The 19,940-nt window shown below is 37.5% G+C and overlaps 1 protein-coding gene across 4 annotated transcripts in view; it reads right to left on the bottom strand.

Annotated features, from left to right (window-relative positions):
- Positions 1-14,006: 14,006 nt before the first annotated feature.
- schip1.L (schwannomin interacting protein 1 L homeolog) overlaps positions 14,007-19,940 on the bottom strand; it is a 190,684-nt gene continuing 184,750 nt past the window's right edge. For all 4 annotated transcript variants that reach the window (XM_041563354.1, XM_018263751.2, XM_018263752.2 and 1 more), the window contains 4 exons: positions 18,918-19,115; positions 18,107-18,230; positions 16,192-16,285; positions 14,007-14,083 (listed from right to left, as the gene is read on the bottom strand). In XM_041563354.1, the coding sequence (XP_041419288.1) occupies positions 14,032-14,083; positions 16,192-16,285; positions 18,107-18,230; positions 18,918-19,115 (468 nt within the window). In that variant the 3' untranslated portion in view covers positions 14,007-14,031. The remainder of the gene's footprint in view (positions 14,084-16,191; positions 16,286-18,106; positions 18,231-18,917; positions 19,116-19,940) is intronic.

Below are 19,940 nucleotides of genomic sequence, written 5' to 3' on the forward strand. Positions count from 1 at the left end.
TATGTACTACATACAGTGACACAGTGCTGGTGCCCCATTAGCATTTTGAATAAGGTGTGAACAGGTGAACAATGTGGGCAATTTCAGTCTGGGTCTCACGTGTGAACAGTACAGGCCTTTAGGATATAAAAAATAGAGGTGTCACAAGTGTGAACAATACAGGGGGATCACAGGTGTGATACAGGGGATTAGAGTCTGAATTTGAGGTTTAAACAATGCAGGGTGCAGTTTATCTCTACAGTGATACCTTTTAAAGTGTACATATGGTAAACAGACACAGCATCTGGGGGGCCAAAGAAGGGGGGTCGCGGGCCGCATGCCGCCAGTTGGACAGCCCTGCTATAATATATTGTTCCGGTACAATGTATAAAGCTGCTATTTACTATTTAGTTGCACTTGCCCATGCAGAGCTGCAGAGAAGGAATACAACCGGTTTCGCAACAAACTCTTCCTCTCTCTTACCAACATGGAAATAGTCCAGCAGCACACACAGGAAGCTCAGCTTATTCAGCAGAATTTAAATATAACATAAAGAGAAATGCTCAGAAAGTGCCAGTGAGAGCCATTTTTGCAGAAGGAGAATCTTATAGAAACCAGTCAGAAGGTAGCATTTACTGGTCACCAGCATAAAAGTATGTATCTGATTAGTTGCTAAGGATTAATAGATCTAGAGCAGACTGACATTTTTATGACATTATCCGCATAGAGTCTATTTTCCTTTTGAGATGTGTAAAACAGCATTTATGAGCATTCTGTATGAAGTCACAGGGGGTAGAGAATGTACATATATCAGGCATATTCAACTTGCAGGCAGCCCCACTTAGATGTTGTTGAACTTAAAACATCCTACATTGTTTTGATGCTGGGAGTTGCATTTCTGCTGGTGGAGAATCACAAGCTCTATAATAAATAATAAAATGGATATTGTGCTAGAAAAATAATAAAGTATTTATGGTCACAAGTGGTTCTGTTAGCTTTATAAAGGCACAAGGCTTTGTGTCTTGTGCTTTGACTTTAAATTTAATGCAGGAACAGCTGATAGATAGCGACATACCAGTATGGGGTTTAGAAGGCTTTATGGATTTCTAGAATTGGTTCCACTGGGGCAAATTGCCATCTGTTAATAAATAAGTCACATGCATGTGAAAAACAAAGAAGCATTTTAATTGTCAAATATTGCGAAAAACCCTCTTAATGCCGGATAATATCAATATACTCTGTATTATTAAAACTAAATAGTAGTGCTTTGTATTTTCCTTAACTTAAATGGAACATAGAATTCTAAATCCTGTACCAAGATATATAGCTCCAGTTTCACTGTGCACCGTTAAAATGCACCTGACTAATCTCAGCTCTAGGTGCAGAATTACCCTACAGGACAAACAGAAACAACAGACCTCAATCATTTCAGCTTCCATTACTAAATTTCAGGTGCAGAGAACAATGCGCCTTTATAAGTATTTGCATACCTTGCAGGGTAATTTTGTCACAAGGTGAGACCCACTCATTGACTGTTGATTCTAGGGTGATATCACCATAAACATGCACTGCAGACCTGACTACCAAACCAATCGCAGCTACGCAGGAAAGTAGTGACTGCAGAATACAATTAAAAACCTGAAGGGATGATCTTTTTATACATAACGAAAATTTAATATAAGTGATTTTGACTTTTAATGGAACAGACTATTTAAAGAATTGGAATGTATGGCTAACATGCTTGACAACCATCTTACATTAAAATAGGCACAATATGCTTACCACTCTACTTTCCTGGTGCTCTGCATTATCAATTAAATAAATGAAATATCTGTATAGCACATAATACACTGAGCTCTCATGAGATGCACATAAATTGCTTATATAAACTGAAACAAATGGGTATCTGTAACTTAGTGTATTAACATAATTCGAAATCCTTAACTTGTAATTGATACAGGTATTGGATGCCTTATCTGTAAACCCTTTATCCAGAAAGCTCTGGATAATTATAAGCAATAAAATTGAATTTTTAAAAATGATTTCTTTTTAGTAATAAAACAGTACCTTGTACTTGATCCAACTAAGATATAATTAATCCTTATTGGGTTTATTTAATATTTAAAAAAAAAAATTTTCTTTCAATAAGTTTTTATTGAATTTTTCATTTCTTTTTGCAAATCCTGTTACAAATATTATAACACAATGTAAACATAAATAAACATAAAAAATAACATCAACATATAGATTATAAACAAAAAGGTGGTCTCTCTCTCTCTCTCTCTAACGGACGTCCTGCAATTATAGCAGGATGGCAGGACATAAGTCAACCAAGGCTGGCAGGTTTTCGTGAACTTGGCGTGCTTATCTAGGGTAATGCTAATCGGTTTCTCAATTACAATTATACAGTCAACTTTAGCTTTAAAGTTTGAAAAGTTAATAGTCCTTTGCTTCGAGGATTTCACCAATGGCTGGTTAGCGACCAACAGTGTGAAATGGACTAGTTGTAATTGGGCGAGGGTTTGTGGTACAGATCCCAATAGAGCTTCGTATGGGTTCTTCCTCATGTTAACATGTAAAACCGAATAAATCAGGTTATATACCGTAGACCAAAAGTATGTGGCTTGGGGGCATGTCCACCAGATATGTCCCATGGTGAATAAAGTGTGGCATCCGTGAAACAGTTACCTTACCTGAATTGCAGAAATACCCCTTATTCAGAAAACCGCAGATCCTGAGCATTCTGCATAACAAGTCCCATACCTGTAATAGCACAATACCTTGTACTTTCAGGGTTACCAAGCTTGGAGAAATGCATATTGATTGTGAAACAATTCTATGTGTGTGCTTTATATTGAAATACCAGGCCACAAGCATTCTGGATAATAGACTACATACCTATATGTTTAGGGGTTGGAACCCGAGTATTAACTGAGAACCCAGTACAGGTATGGGAATAATAAAAAGTAAGCATCTAGTCTAATCATCAAAAGGGACCAATCAACAGGAAGTATTTGCTGTTCATCTGGGTATCCAACTGATTATCCTAAGGGATAATCATATTAGTGCAATAGGGTCACATACTGTATATAATTGGTCAAATTGCACTGAACTCGACCAATCAGAATTGGATGACTTTATGGACGTTTGGTGCAGGGCATTGAACAATGACCCAATACACACAGCAAATGCAGTCATACAGGTGTGTCAGTCCAATTTAACCTGGGGGAGACTGTACAAACGGGTCAAAATCAAACAATTTCAATCAAATGGGATGAAAAATAAGGTTTTTTTTAACAATATTCTGTAAAATATTATAAATATTTGCATTGAAGTGTTTACTGTCAGTGCCTTAAAGTCAGCCTTCTTTAGGAAGATTTTACCATCTTTTCTGGAAACAACTGGTGCTTCTATTTCTGCTATTTGTTTTGTTCCCCTTAAATAATGCTGAGAAATATTATTCTAGCAGTCCAGATGGCAACCCTGGTCCATTGAAACTTCAGCCACCGAGAAGTCACAAAGAATGTTACCAGATATTTTAGCTTTGCAAGGTGCTGCCACGTGACTCAAGTCTCAGTGATACTGAATGGCTTGGCAGAAAGAAATATCAATACCAAATGAAACTGCTGACAGACCAAAACACTGGTATAATATTCTTTAACTTGAGTAAAGCAAAGTGTACCTATCATAGCAAATTGTTTGGTTGAGGGAAACAATACCACCGCTTAGTACACACACGCACATAATAAATGAGCTGGGGGAGGAGGGGGACTTATACATACAGTATATGTGTAACCCAACACGTGTGCTCGCTGCAGGGGTGTGGAGGGTGCCCCCGCTCCTTCAGGGCCCTCTAGGCGTTTGTGCCGGTGCAAATCTGGCACAAAAATTTTGTCTGGAGGGGAGGGGGAGTGCCCAGGATATTGTAATTATAATATACGGTAAGAAGCAGGCAACGTTTTACTTCTTCTTCTTTTACTTCTTCTTGTAATTAAAATAACTTTGAATATGTTATAGAATGCCCTATTAGCAATTTTTCAGTTGGGCTCTATTTTTTACTTTTTATGTTTCTTTAATTATTTGTCTTCTTCTACCTCTTTCTAGCTGTCAGACGGGGTCACTGACCCCAGAAGCCAAAAAAACGATTGCACTTCAATTTTGTTGGTACAGGTATGGGATCCGTTATCTAGAAAACCCATTATCCAGAAAGCTCTGGATTACAGAAAGGCTGTCTCCCATAGACTCCATTTTATCCAAATAATCCAAATGTTTAAAAATGATTTCCTTTTTTCCATAATAATAAAACAGTACCTTGCATTGTTCAAAACTAAGGTATAATTAATCCTTATTAGAAGCAAAACCAGCCTATTGGGTTTATTTAAAGCAGTGCTGGGCCAGCCCGGGATGGTGCCCCAGGCAGCCTGGGCAGTCCGAGCGCCCAGCAATCGAGTGCGCATGCGCAGAAAAACGCGCACATGTGCGAGTGCACGAGAGGCTGCTCGCGCATGCGCAACAACCACCGTGCTTGGCGAAAAAAAGATTCAGCGCATAAAGGAGGACAGCGCACACCAGGCAGAGCAGCAATCGGGGACAGGACTAGGGGGGTAGGAGAGGCAGATAAAGTGCGTGCCTGGCGCCCCTCCAGCTTTGCACCCTAGGCACGTGCCTACTCTGCCTACCCCTAGTTTCGGCCCTGATTTAAAATTTACATTATTTTCTAGTAGACTTAAGGTATGAAGATCCAAATTACGGAAAGATCCAGTATCCGGGAAAACTCTGGATAACAAGTCCTTTTATTATTGTATTATTATAATAATAATAATGTATTTTTATATTATTATAATTATTTTTATAATATTATTATAATTATTATTATAATAGTAATCTATTATTACTTTTTATTACTTATGTTTCTATTCAGACCTTCTCCTATTCATATCCCAGTCTTTCCGTTAAATCACTGCCTGGTTACTAGGGTAAACTGTAACCTAGCAACCACCTAAATAATTCAACAACCACAAACAATAAAACCACTTGCAAATAGTCTTCCAACATTTATGTTTATACCATACTAAAAGTTAAGTGAAAGGTGAACCACCCCTTCAACACTACCTGTTCCTTACTATGATAATGACACACTTCCTAAAAAACAAGCTTTCTGAGCTGAGATGGTAATCTATTTTCAAACACTGGAACTACATGGGCTTCTCTCAGATTTTTTGGGAAATATATTATTTAGGATTTTTTCTTTTAATAACCCTTCCTATATTAACACATTTTTTTCACTGATTTATTTTCCTCCGAGCTTTTACATTCGTTGCAACCTTAATTGTCTGTCACATACCAATTTATTTGTGTTACACTGCAGTTTAGCCCCTTAGCTTGGGTTAATAATTTTACATTCGTCTATCAAGAAACAAGTGAGAAAAAGGTCTTCTTCCGCTAGTGATGAGCAAAACTGTTCTGTTTTTTTTGCTTTGCCAAAAAAAAAAAATGGTGAAATCATGGAAAGATTTCCTAAAAGGTGAAATGGTTGTGTTTTTTTGCCACAATTTTTTTCTTGCACCAAATGGTTTGAAGTCAATGGGTGTTTTTTTCTTGTGCTCAGTCTTTTCAGCACATTCCTGAGGGGGAGAATTCACAAGAGTGGAGGAAACTTTTTTTGGTGGAAAAGTGATGTTAAAACTGGTGTAAATACAATCTCCATATTCACAAACAGAAATTCGCCAAAATATAAACTCAACCACCACTTTTCAAATTCTGGTGAAAGAAAGAACAGTTTATAGACACTTTTGTGAATATGACGTTAAAACTACAAAAACGGATAAAAAAAAATGAAAACGACATTTTCTCCCGACATGGAGTAAAGCTCGCCGTAACCCTTCCACTCCTTTCCTACAATCTTAATTTACTGCACTTTTAGGTGCAGTATTGGGGACTTATTAGCATATTCATGAGGATTAACATCCTATTAACAGGGTACAAGCCCTGTTTCTGTATAATCAGAAATGAATAACAATAGGTTCATAAACAAAATATATATCATCTTTATATATAAAAGTCATTTATTTCTAACGTAAAATAAGTGACAAAAACATGTTTTTACCTCACATTTGCATTATTTTGCTATTTTTCTATTTCTTTGCTAAATGTTAGCATTTTAAGTAAATACACTGTATATCTTATAGATCTTTCTTTAAAGGTGAAGTAAAGCCACCCTGGCAAATGTTAGTTCTTGTATTAGTACACAGCCCACTCCCCATCATGCTCAGAACTACAAAGCTGCCTAGAGTGCTGGACCCACATTTAGCTGCGTCACTTCTATTTCCAGCCTCCGACATGCTGAAGTGATCAGGGAGCAGCACATACACACTGCAAGTTAAACTGGGATCTTGAGCTACTGCGCATGTTCCTGGGTAATATAAATAATGGGAATGGATATGTGATAAAGTGTGTGTTCTGCCGTATTGTTCAAAAAAGGAAAATAGGCAGCTCTAAACTCACCCCCTGTGTGTTCCAATTAGTGTAGCTCCATTGTTTAGTTGAGATAGTCCTGGTGCTCTGCCATCAGCGTCCCCACTGGAATCATAATAGCTCAAAAGATGAAAGGCGACACCCTGGTTGGATAAAAAGGTGGTTTATCCCAACAGGTCACTGACCCATAACACCTGACGCGTTTCGGGAGTGACTCCCTTAATCATAGGCACTTTTTTATCTAACCGGAGTGCCACCTTTCATCTTTTGAGCTATTCAGCCATATTGGCCTTTTAAAGTTGGAGGGAAGTCTGACAATTCTATCTCCACTTTTATTCTGTCTCAGTATCACCACTTTTGTGAATTGACCCTATGAATTGTTGGGCACAAAACAGAGGAAACGCTGGTAGCAGGCAATACAATGCAATATATGTTTCCCCACTGCATTCAGCATATTAATATAGCAGAGAAAATGGACCCAATACTGTGCAGATACACCACTAGGGTTGCCACCTGTCTGGTTTTGACCCGGACAGCCTGATAATTTGAAGGGCTGCCCGGGTCAAAAATGCCTGCCCGGTTTTCCAAATTAGGAAAAGGTGGCAGGATTCTTTATGATTGACACAGCGATTGCCCAATCGCCAATTGAGTGCATCATAGCCCCATCACCAACATCACGGTCCACCCCCTCCTTGTCTGGGCCCTGCCCCTATGCATCACAGCCCACCCCCTCCACTGCACAGCCCTGCCCCTGCCCAGTCTCCACCTGGCTAAAAGGTGGCAACCCTATACACCACCATGTATTCATCATCACTGGCAGTATCCCAGTTGTGCTCAGGTCAATTTGCATAGGGCGGGAGATTTAAAGTTGTATGGACGTATTTATGTTAAATGGTGCATATATTTACAAATTACACTTTTTAAAACGTATGTCCAGGGAAACTTAATAAAGACAATAGAGTTATTCTAATGCCCTACACATGTGCTCACTGTAAAATTAATGTTCCATATGTTTGTAAATGTATGGGGAAAGACGCCAGCGTTTTTTGGATTTTGATGCATTTTCGGCTCACAGAATATAATGTAAGTGACAGAAGATTGAGGAAGATCTAGCTACTTTAATGCACTTCACCTGGTCTGAGGTGGTGAAGGCAACTCTGGCGAAAGAGGTAACTTTCAGTAAAATCCGCACTTAAGTGAATTTGCGGAGTAACAACTATTCCCAGAGCGAAAAGTCGCCTGGTGATAGCGTGTGAATGACTGCTAGCATCTGTCTCTTTTGCTAGTGAATTGGTGCCTGCACCCGTTAGTAAATCTTCGAAGTCCCTGCGGGCGGTAACGCTAGCGAATTGTACTAGCATTAGCCACTTCACCCTTTAGTAAATCCGCCCCATGGAGTTTTCCAAAGCATGAAAATGATACAGTGGGAAAATAAAACCAAGATAGTACTTTTTGGACAGGGCAAAGCAATAGGTGTAGCATAAATATATCACTACCCGTACCTCTAAAACACCTTATCTGCAAGGAGGTATTGCAGCGGGGCTGTTTTTTCGTGAATATCTTCTGAAAATAGAAGAACAACCAGAGGATACAACAAACAGGGAAATACTGTTGGAGAAGCTTGGGTTATATTTTTATATTTTATTATATTTTATTTCCATGATGAAACACAGGAGTTGCTGCATTAGATATTAAACACCAATTTTTGGAGGAAATTTTTTAGAGTGTTGCAGATGTTCAGTGTTTGGTCATTAAAATTTCCAACAGTTCTCTTATGAGGAAGTGCTACCTTTGTCTGAGCAATAACAATCGCTTCTCTGTGAGATCCAAACCTTCATATCATAGGTCAGACTTAATATGGAAATTGGAAGTTTATAAGGATTGGTGCAGCTTCTTCTGGATTATAAAGAATACATATAAAATTAATTTTAGAAGAGAAATGACACTGCTGGAGATTTATCAAAATATCACGGGGGTAATCCAACATTTCAGACTAAATTGAATCATCAGACAAAACTGTGCAGTACAGGGGCAGGTCATGCTGTGAGACGAGCTGTAGTAGTTGTAGTAGAAGTAGTTACACCACTGACTGGGGTAAGCTCTTTTCTTTTTATAGTGATCTTCTTTATAAATTTAAAGTTCAGCAGCTGTAGTAATTTAAACTTGATGACTATATATGCTGGTATGCATATGCGGAATTCTGTAAGGAATGGTGGAGCACCAATGCACCCAATCCTGTCCCAATAAGATAGCCCAACCCCTTTCACAGGTTGGACTGCCCCTTTTGCATCAGACAGGACAGTGTTGCAACAGATTGGCAGGCGTGTCCATGATAAATGGGACTGCTGACTGTGAGTTGACTGCACAACATCAGTGGTCAAGGTCACTAATGCTCTTGTGGCTCTATGAAAGCAAACCTCAACAACAAGGTCCCAAAATCTTGTAGAGATCCTTTAAAGGAGCATAGAGGCCGTTATAGCAGCAAAAGCAGGACCAACTTCATATCAATACTCTTGGGTTTGTGAATGAGATGTTGGCTAGGCAGTTTACTAACCGGATACTTTAAGACATATAGTGAGTATGGTGATAGTATGTTTTTTTATATCAATATAATTATATTACTGGTTTGAAAATGAATAAATAAACTATATGGCTGCTTCTAAAATGGAAGATTATACATTTCAGTTTATTTCTGTAAATCATAATGTAAATGTATTGTATATGTACAGGTATGGAGCCTGGGGTTTTCCAGATAAGGGGTCTTTCTGTTATTTGTATCTTCATACTTTAAGAAAATCATTTAAACATTTAATAAACCCAAAAGGCTGGTTTTGCTTCCAATAAGGATTAATTATATCTGAGTTTGGATCAAGTACAAGGTACTGTTTTAATATTACAGAGAAAAGGGAAATCATTTTTTAAAATTTGAATTATTTGGGTAAAATAGAGTCTATAGGAGACAGCCATTCCATCATTTGGACCTTTCTGGATAATGAGTTTCTGGATAATTGATCCCATGCCTGTGTTAATTCTATACATGTCTCTTCCCCTAATTCTTTTCTCTGCCTAACTAAGCACCGATTTACTATTTGCCTTATCAACAAGCCAGGTCTCATCCAATTTACTAGGGAAACTGCAGAATGAGGTGTGGGTAACAAAGTCACTACTATAGCAATAGGGATACTGAGATACTGGGGCACCCATTTGGGGAAGGGAAGAGTCGCATTAACCAATGTCCAAGCTTGGTTTGAGAATGAGATGTTAGGCAGACAGGTATGTGCATAGCTATGAGTTGCCCTGGCCTTGAGCTTGTCAGGTAAAAAGGAAGGAGTGACTTATTTTTATTGTTTTATTGTTCCAAAATAACTGGCATCAATGGCCACAAAGGCAAACTCATAATAAATATAATCAAAGTGTTTATATAAGCTCAAAGAATATTCAAACAAAAATCCTTGCCTTATTTACAATACTATAAAATGCAACATTCACAAAATAGAAAAGCTTATATTGCTCTCTACAGGTCACTGGAAGGAACTACTGATTTTGCAGGGTCCTTCAAGGTATTCAAGGATAAAACAAATACAACTGGGTAGAACATTTTACTCTCATCAACAGGGCATGCAGTAAGTACAAGGAACCTTTGCATGCTGTGCTTGCTGGCACTTCTTACTGGTGTGTCTGCATAATGGGCAAGCAGAGTTAACTAGGCCACAGTGGGACACTGGAAAAATATCTGGTGGGCCCCCGCCAGCCTAGGCCCGCTCCCTTGGTCAGCCAACCTCTGAAGAAAAGGTTACTTTGGAGCACGGTGTGATGTGGCACAACAGCATGCATTCAGAGGGGGAGTGAGTTTGGAAGTCGGGAGGAACTCCTGGTGGCTGCCAGGAGGGCCCTTCGTGTTACAGCCATTGTGGGCCCCCACTACTCCAGTCCGATGCTGTGTGCAAGTTAGAAGAAAAGCAGGGTGTAAGAAAAGGTTCCACCACCTGCCAGTTAGTGAATGCAGGCAGTGCTATATAACTGGCAATGGAACAGCCAACAAAGAACTTGCCTTTATGTTGCAGCCCATGGAATGGCAAACAGTACCATCTACTGGTTTGAAATAGAAAGACAGCAAAGAAGCCAAAGGTTATGGATAGTAAAGCTGGCTATCTAAGGGCCACTCAGAATCCATTGCGGTCTTATTGCTTGCTAGTGCTTGGTACAAATTATGATTCATTATAGCGTTTTATCATACAATAAGTGTTTATCAATGAAATAGTTGCACTTGCAAAAATGTGAATATTCCCAGAGTGGCCTGTCCACCCAGTAAGACAGAATCACAATGTTTTGATTTGGCATTGAAGATGGTTCTATTTGTTCATTTACCCAAGAGCGAGGGGTTCTAAAGAAAACAAAGGACTCCTTTTGTCCACTATTTTGTCAGTGGGGTGAATGGTGTAAAGTGGGAATGTGTGCTTCTTTCTGGAATAAGGGTACAGCATATGCCTCAAATAGCCACAGTCATTATTTTTATTGACTTCTTCGTGCATGGTAAGTGGAAACCTGAAGTCCTCTCTTCTGTCCTAAACAAAGACAAACACATCCCAGCACCTAATTGTAACTGCCAAAGAATGATTCTTCCGTGAGCATCATAAACAGTTTGCTGGAGGCAGACATAGGGAGAAAAAAGTATAAACTTAAGTGTGCAAATAAAATTGTGCAAGTGTGAGAAATAGAATAACCATTTTTCTCAGTTTGGATCCAGTTGTTGGAAAAAAGAAAGAAAGACAACTGTTCTGATGTTTGGCTCACGGAAAACATGAGAAAAGTTATTGGAGGTCTTCCTTCCAGATCATAGTCGGAATAGAACTAGACATGTGCTCTTAGCAATTTTACATTCATTTATTTAGAGGGTTTCCATTTCCTTTAATCCATGAATACGAATTACTTTTTTCCTAAACAAAGGGGAAAGGGGTGTAATATGTAAACAAAGGGGTGGATGATGTTAAATCAGGAGCAAGAACAACACAGCTTTATAAATACCTATTTTACCATCGTTCTTTTGTCAATTGCGCATTCACATTGGAATGAATGAATCGGCCACACAACATGCATTTTGTAATGGCATAAAAATGACAAACAATGCAGGACAGTTTATTTTTTAATCAGACAGGTTAGAAAGTTTCTGTCTGATTATAAAATCTCTACATGTATTGCCTATCTGATGATATCAATGGGAGATCACTACTATTTGTCGGACATAACTTTCGTGTAATTGCTGTTTGACCAGAGAATTGTGTGGTTTCTTCTCTTTACTACTTGATATTATCTGAATGGTTAGTTGTAGGTCTGAAGATTGGTTCGTCCAACTTTAGGCTATGAACTGCACTTCTATGGGCAGCTGTATATGCAATTATACAAACGCAAAGTATCATTGTTACTGATAAAGGCAATAGAGTATGGGAAATCACTTGAATCTGCTTCTGCTTATGCATTGGTGTAATAAAGCAATAATCCCACATATGGCACAAGTGTAATGGTAAAAGAGGTCCCAAAATAAGACTCTGAAGCACCCCATCAGTGTAGAAGTGTAGATAAGAATGCAAACCAAGAGATAAGCTTTTTGCTTGATGAGGGACCCGGACGCCTGCAGGGATCACCTTGCATTTAACCTAGGTACAATTCTGTAACCAAGACTGGTTATAAATGCAGAATTTACTTACACATGGGAGCGGTATAGCTAGAAATCTCCTCACCACGAGTTACCAGGTAACACGCCACAGGTAACTGGTGTGAGGAGGCTGACTGCAGTATCACATACACACATAGTACTGTTGGTTATCCATACCAGTGTGTTTCCCATTCAGCTGAATGAGTGGCTCTGGCACAGATATGCAAGAAACAGAGAAATATAGTTTGCCCAGAAGCATCCCGACATAATACATGGTATTGATTTCAGCTGGGAAATCCCATTTACCTCTGCCCTAATAGCTTCCTACTATAAGGAGCAGATTTATCAAGGGTTGAAGAATAAATTAGAATTTTCGAGTGTCAAAATTCACACATTTGAATTTTAATCCCCCTATTCAAATGTAAATTTTAATGTGAGATTTATCACACCTTGTCCATGGAAACAGTCCTAATTCAAATATTCTCCACCTAAAACCTGTCCAGTTCATGTACACGTCAATGGCCGAGGTCCGTTGAGCCATTTGGAGATGTTAATAGCCTTCCTGACATTCGAGTCTTCCTAACAATCGAATACAAATCTAACACGATTCTAATTTTCAGGTCAGCACCATTCGGACGAATATTACACATTCAAATTTTTTCTAAAATAACCTCCCAGTTGAAATGTAAGTATATTCGAATTTAAAAAAATTCACACGAATTCAAAATTCGACCTTTGATAAATGGGCGTCTAAGAGACAGATTTATCAAGGGTCGAATTTCGAGTTCATGTGAGTTTTTAAAAACTCCCATGAACTCAAAATTCGACCAATCAAAACTCGGGAGAATAGGATCTTGATTTTTCTCCGACAAACAATTGAATGTCAGGAAGGCTGCAAACAACTCCAAATTGAGCCCAGGACATCTTCCATTGTTTAAAACAGCAATTCGGCAGGTTTTTGGTGGCGAATAGTCAAATTGAAGTTCTTAAAGGGCCAGCGTATGATAAATCTCAAAAATTTGAATTTTTAAAAAAACTCAAATCAAATTTTATCAATTCCCTAGTCGTATTTGACAGTTTTGGCCATACAAAAACTCGAAAATTCTAATCTGAAATTCAATTTTCACTTCGACCCTTGATAAATCTGCCACTAAATGCCAGTTACAAGTCTCCCTAAATGAATACTGATAAAACATTTGCAACATTGAGGTGCTACGCTAAACATCATAGCAAGGATGGGCACCCCGGGCAACATTTGTATTTCATGCCCGTAGCTAGTTGGTTTGTTAAAGAATGACAACAGAAAGACACTCCCATACGAAACAAATGTTTAAAGTTTATTTTACATATTTATACATAAAACTTTGAAAGTGACTTTTTTTTACCCTCAATCCAATTGTATAACATAATAGCACATTTAAAAATGGAGGTCAATTATCAACATTCACAAAATGTTGAGAACTGATTGACTTTTACAATATACCGAGCGCTACGACGTTACAATGAGGCAGGCATGTAGTTGTCGACTTCTTTAGCACCGTCAATGACGTTTGTGTTTTGGAAACTACAGTGGCAAAAGGAAAAGTAAAATACTGATCAACGTAAAATTTCCGAAAGCAAAAAAATAAAAATCTGTAACTATTCTCTCTCTCTTTCTCTTATTGTATAATCTGTGATGGCATAAGTACTGTACATATAGTCATAGTATCTTAATAAAATGCCTAATATTTAGTGTCACGAGTAAAAAGTTAAAATAAATTAGGAAGCACAAGCCGAGTCACTGGACGTAAAGCTTTAGACATTATCAAAGACTAACACTGATTTTCCTTGTGAATCATCTTTAGCATTGGCGTTTTGACAACCACAAAAGCAAAATAAAGTTTAGCTTATTTTTTTTTTCCGGCTAAGTTCAATGGCTTTGTGCTTTATTTTGTAGGCATCTTCTCTGCCATGTGCTTCTGCTGACTTTCAGCATGTCTGTAGGAGGGAAATGAAAAGGATGTTAGAGAGAAAGGCTTTCCTCAGGCTTATCACACAGCATTATCAGAGATCACGCATAATAAAATGCTGCCATTACTGCTGCACTGTGTATATATGTCTAATGTAAGTTGTGAAGGAAGCAGAGAGGTTCTCAAACACAATCCCACAGCCAATGACCTTAAATGTAGTGAGAACTATGGGGTTAATGTACAAGTACTTTGCTTGTAGTGAGCAAGGCAAGTAGCTTGGAAAGCAGTGGTGCTTGGTATATAGTAAACATACCAGAAAGAACCACAGGGCGAAGAAAGTGTTTCAAAGTGGTTGTTCATCTTCAGATTATTTTTTAGTATGATGTAGAGTGATATTCTGAGATAATTTGCAATTGGTTTTCATTTTGTATTATTTATGGTTTTGGAGTTATTTAAAATTTTATTCAGCAGCTTTCCAGTTTGAAATTTCACCAATCAGGTTGCTAGGGTCCAAATTACCCTAGCAACCATACATTGATTTTAACAAAAGACTGGAATATTAATAGGAATGGCCCTGAATAGGAAAATGAGTTATAAAAAAATTAACAATAACTATGAATCTGTAGCCGTAGAGAACATTTGTTTTTAGATGGGGCCATTGACACTCATTTGAGAGCTGTCAAAAGTCAGAAGAAGACGGCAATTCATTCAAAAACTACAAAAAAGAAAAAAAATAAGGTAAAGTGAAAAGTTGCTTAGAACTGGCCATGCTATTACATACTAAAAGTTAACTCAAAGGCGAACCAGGAAACAGTAAATTTTCCTATGTAGGGAAATTCATGGTACTCAAATGCATGGATATACAACTTACTAGGGATCCACCGAATCCACTATTTTGCATTTGGCTGAACCACGAATCCTTTGTGAAAGATTCAAATCCTAATTTGCATATGCGGATCAGTGAGGGGGGGGAGGGAAAAGAGAGCCGTACCCTGTGCGCTCAGCTAAAAAAAATATTTTACTTGTTTTGTGACAAAAAGTCACATGATTTTAAGGATTCAGATTCGGTTCCACCAGGCAAAAAACTTACAACTTACACCCCTCAAGGCAATGAGAGAGAACATTGCTCCAGGCAGCAGTATGCGGCACTTTACTATGATTAGCAAATTTCACCTTGAAGAGATACTGACATCAGAAAATAACCTTTTTTATTATCTATCATAAAATTGTCTTTGAATGCTATTTATAATTTTGCCATAAAAGTATTTGCCTGATTTTACATTACCTTTCTTACCCCCATGTTCCTCTATGAGGGGGCTGCCATATTTGTGCAGCAGTAGTCCATTAGCATTAGAAACTCAGGTTAAAGGGGTTGTTCACCTTCAAACAACTAGTTGTTTTCAGATAGATCACCAGAAATAACTTTTTCCAATTACTTTTTATTTTCCATGTGTCACTGTTTTTCTAATATTGAAGTGTAAAATGTCATTTTTCACCTTCTACAGCAGCTCTGGGAGGGGGGGTCGCCGACCCTGTAAACTTTTCTAAATTGATACATTTAGTTGATACATGTCTTATCTTTATCCCTGCTGAGCAGAATCCCTGGGTTTCATTACAGGCAGCTGTTAGAATTGATACAATAGTTGCTAATACTCCAGAGATGCTGCTGAGAAATGTATCAAATAAATGTTGCAAAATTGTAACCGTTTAGAGTCTGGGCCTAAATTACTGAGCTTCCAGACTCAAACACCAGAGACAGGGATATTCAACTTTAAACTTTGAGTTTGGAAAAATATATATTTACAAAATAAATAATGGAAAGTATTTGAAAAAAAAGTCTATTTCTGGGGAACAATCTGAATACAACTGATCTAAAAAAAAAAAAAGTGTTTGGAAGGTGAACAGTCAGGTTGGCAAAACAGTCAGGTTTAGGAACTTCAAGTGACAATAACTTATAAAAGCAGAACTATCAGTGAAAAACGATCAACATGACCTATAGGCAACTTTTAATGTAGATTAATATTTTGAAAAGAAAATTTCTAGTGTCAGTATCGCTTTAAGAGCTGAAATTCTATTTTCTTAAACTGGAAATTCAAAGCTTGCTAGTACAGAGAGCCATTGTAGTACTAACATTACCTAGTCAAGTCTTCAATGTCTACAAGCATTGCATCTTGTTCCATGTGCAATTCATCACGGATAAGGAGAAGCTGGACTAGTTCTTCATTCAAGCCTGAAATAAAAGTTCAGAATCAATGCCCCGTGCGTGTGCCTTATAACAAACATCCATTAGACCTGGACTGTGTTGATAAAATTACATATTGCAAAGCTGTCAAAATGTTTTAAGGCAGTAAGGCCAACTTCATATTGTGTGAACTGAAATCTATTTGCCAGGCCAAGTTTAGGAATTCTTTCAGGCAAGGACTGCATGGGATATTACTTTCATTATTCTTTTAGGATTAAGACCAATGATGTAGAAAGGCCTTTCAATAGAAATTTACTCATCAGTCTTCTGTATTTTCATTTACAAACAGATGGCTCAGTATACTGGTAAAAGGTAAAGTATGTATTATACCAATAAAATAATTTGCCCTTTGATTAACCAGTTTTTTTTTTTTTTTTTAAATAACTTTCTTGTACCTTTCCTATAAAGGTTTTAATTTCTACCTCGAAGAATAGCAATTTTCTCATTTAAAGGAATTGTTCAGTGTAAAAATAAAAACTGGGTAAATAGATAGGCTGTGCAAAATAAAAAATGTTTGTAATAAAGTTAGTTAGCCAAAAATGTAATGTATAAAGGCTGGAGTGATTTGAAGTATAACATGTCAGTCAGATAACTACTTCCTGCTTTTCAGCTCTCTTGGTTTACACTGACTGGTTACCCTGGTTACCAGGCAGTAACCAATCAGAGACTTGAGGGGGAGCCACATGGGTCATATCTGTTGTTTTTGAATCTGAGCTGAATGCTGAGGATCAATTGCAAACTCACTGAACAGAAATGTACCATGTGGCCCCCCTTCAAGTCGCTGACTAGCTCAGAGTTATAGAGCTGAAAAGCAGGAAGTTGGATTCTGGCTGTTTTATTAGACACCTGTTCACTCCAGCCTTTATGTATTACATTTTTGGCTAACTAACTATATTAGAAACATTTTTTATTTTGCACAGCCTATCTATTTACACAGTTTTTATTTTCACACTGAACTATTCCTTTAATGTCCTAAATGTGATTTTCCCTCTCCAGACTTTTTCATTTACTTTGGGAATGTCCTATAATTAAGATTCTGGAAGGATATTGAAAATCATTTAAATACAAACTTACATTTACATATGTCTTTGTCGTCACACAAAGAGACTATAATATAATTTTACTTTCAATGGTATGTAAAACGAAAGACTGGAGCTCTTCTCATATTTTAAAGTATCTAAAATTAATACTAGCATCGACTCGTAGAGTAATATTTAAAAATTGCATTCTTAGTTCTATTCTGACTCTGAATGATGCATTGCTAGACTTGAAAGCTCTTTACACCAATGGAGCTATGAATTACAGGTTTGACATACACTGATGCTTAAAGTTTGACTCAAAATGGAAAATATTCTCTCAAAAACTAGAAACAGAGGAAAGGAAAAAATTCAATTCTATATTATATTGTTCTATGGATGAGTAATTCCAATGTGGTCTAACCTTTTATTTGTCTTCAAATTTCATTTTTGCTTAATTTGGCTTTATTATTATTTATTATTGTTATTTTTTATTATTCACAGATATATTTTGCAACCCTTTTTAAAGTTATTATGTCTTTATTACTGTTTAATACTACGTCTTCAACTGTATGAAGAAAATCAAATAAAAAAGTTGAGAAAAAAAAAGATTCACAAAAAATGACTATGTTGAACTATACATCCCCAGTTATCCTTTGTTAACCCTCAACAATGTGACAACAACAGTGATGGCATTATTTGTGGCATTTCTCACCGTGTGGATTCTTTCTGGGCTTACTGTGGAATCTATTTAGAATAACCACTGATCAATGTGCAAGAATGGTTTACTTACTTTCTATTTGAGAGTGGAGGTCATTGACTATCACTTGTAGCTGCCCAAAAGTCATGTCTCTCATATCAGTAGGTTTCAAGCTTCTCTTCATCAGGCATTCACTAATGTGAGGCATATGTGGCAGCTGAAAAAAAACAAAACACTTGCCATTTAGTGATCCACAACCACTTCATAAAAAAACTCACAGTGTTTTCCCCTATTAGTATAATTTATTTTACATTGTACGGGCATTATTTTCTATGTGCTTCTTTTATTATAAAATAAAGAGCAAATATATTGACACTCAAATAACAAGAGGAAATCTAAGGGAGAACTTATAGTGACCACTAGGTGGTAGCATTGGATCAAAATTTACAGTGATTTCCACTGAACACTGAGAAATATAGAAAATACTTGAACAGTGACTATGATAATTACTAAATAACCACATAAAAAAGGCTAACATCAGATGTTGTCACAAAATACCTAATGATAAAGGAGAGAATTATGTACACTGTATAATTGTTCACGCTTTGTCCTGCTGTTATCATATGTTTGATAAACGCATGATAATAGAAAGAAAAAACAGAAGAGCAGAAATTATTGTGAACACCAGATGGCAGTACTCCCACAGATATTTAACCTAACAAAAAACTCTTTCCACAGGGCTGTCCAACAGGCAACAACATTCAGCTCTCGATCTTTATGGCTTATATATTGCTTATAATTTCCTTTTGATGTGATATGATTTTAATGTATTTTGGCCCCCTAATGCAGTTATAAGCCATGGACCTGCTGTTGGAGCACAGGTTCTATAGAAATAGCGACTTACAAGGTCTGCTACAGGAGACTTTTTCCTGTTCTGCTTCTCCACTTCCACCTGCATTTTGGCCATTGGTTTAACCATTGCCAGTGCCATCTTTGCTTCTGCTTGCAGTTTCTTTTGCCTGGAGATAAAATCCATATCTTCAAAGGACTCAGACTCTTCCTCAGTAGTATCTCTGTCTGAATAGGAGGAACTCTGTTTGCTCTATAGGGAAAAGGAAAAGCAATTATTAGGTGTGAGCTATAGCAGGATCACACAAAGGCAGTCTAGTGCCATAGATAAATGCACCAATCACTGCAGTCTGATTTCATCCTTAATCAGGATTATAATACAAGAGCGATGGAAGTAACTATTTATTTATACTAATTCCTTACATCAAAGCACTTTATAACTCTGCTCCACCCTACATCTCTGAACTCATCTCTATATACTCACCCAACCGCTTACTACGCTCCTCTACTGACCTGCTACTCAACACTTCTCTCATTACCTCCTCACATGCTCGCATTTAAGACTTTACAAGGGCTGCACCCCTCCTCTGGAATTCTCTCCCACGGTCTGTCTGACTTTCTCCCAACCTTTCTGTTTGAAAAGATCTCTTAAAACGCACTTCTTTAGAGAAGCCTACCCTCACTCTGCTTAACTACCAAATGCAATACCACATACAGTACTACATCTCTCACTCACTTAATTCTGATCTTGCCCACTCCCACACCTTGGGTCTTATTGCCTTCTCTTTAGATTATAAGATCTTTTGCACAGGGTCTCTCTCATCTTTTGTACCGGTATTGGTTGTGATTTATGTAACTCCATATGTTCTATGTATGTAATTAAAGGGATACTGTCATGGTGAAAAAAAATTTCAAAATGAATCAGTTAATAGTGCTGCTCCAGCAGAATTCTGCACTGAAATCCATTTCTCAAAAGAGCAAATAGATTTTTTTTATATTCAATTTTGAAATCTGACATGAGGCTAGACATATTGTCAATTTCCCAGCTGCCCCAAGTCATGTGACTTGTGCTCTGATA

The sequence above is a fragment of the Xenopus laevis genome, chromosome 5L (assembly GCF_017654675.1).
Source record: "Xenopus laevis strain J_2021 chromosome 5L, Xenopus_laevis_v10.1, whole genome shotgun sequence".
Classification (NCBI taxonomy): Eukaryota; Metazoa; Chordata; class Amphibia; order Anura; family Pipidae; genus Xenopus; species Xenopus laevis.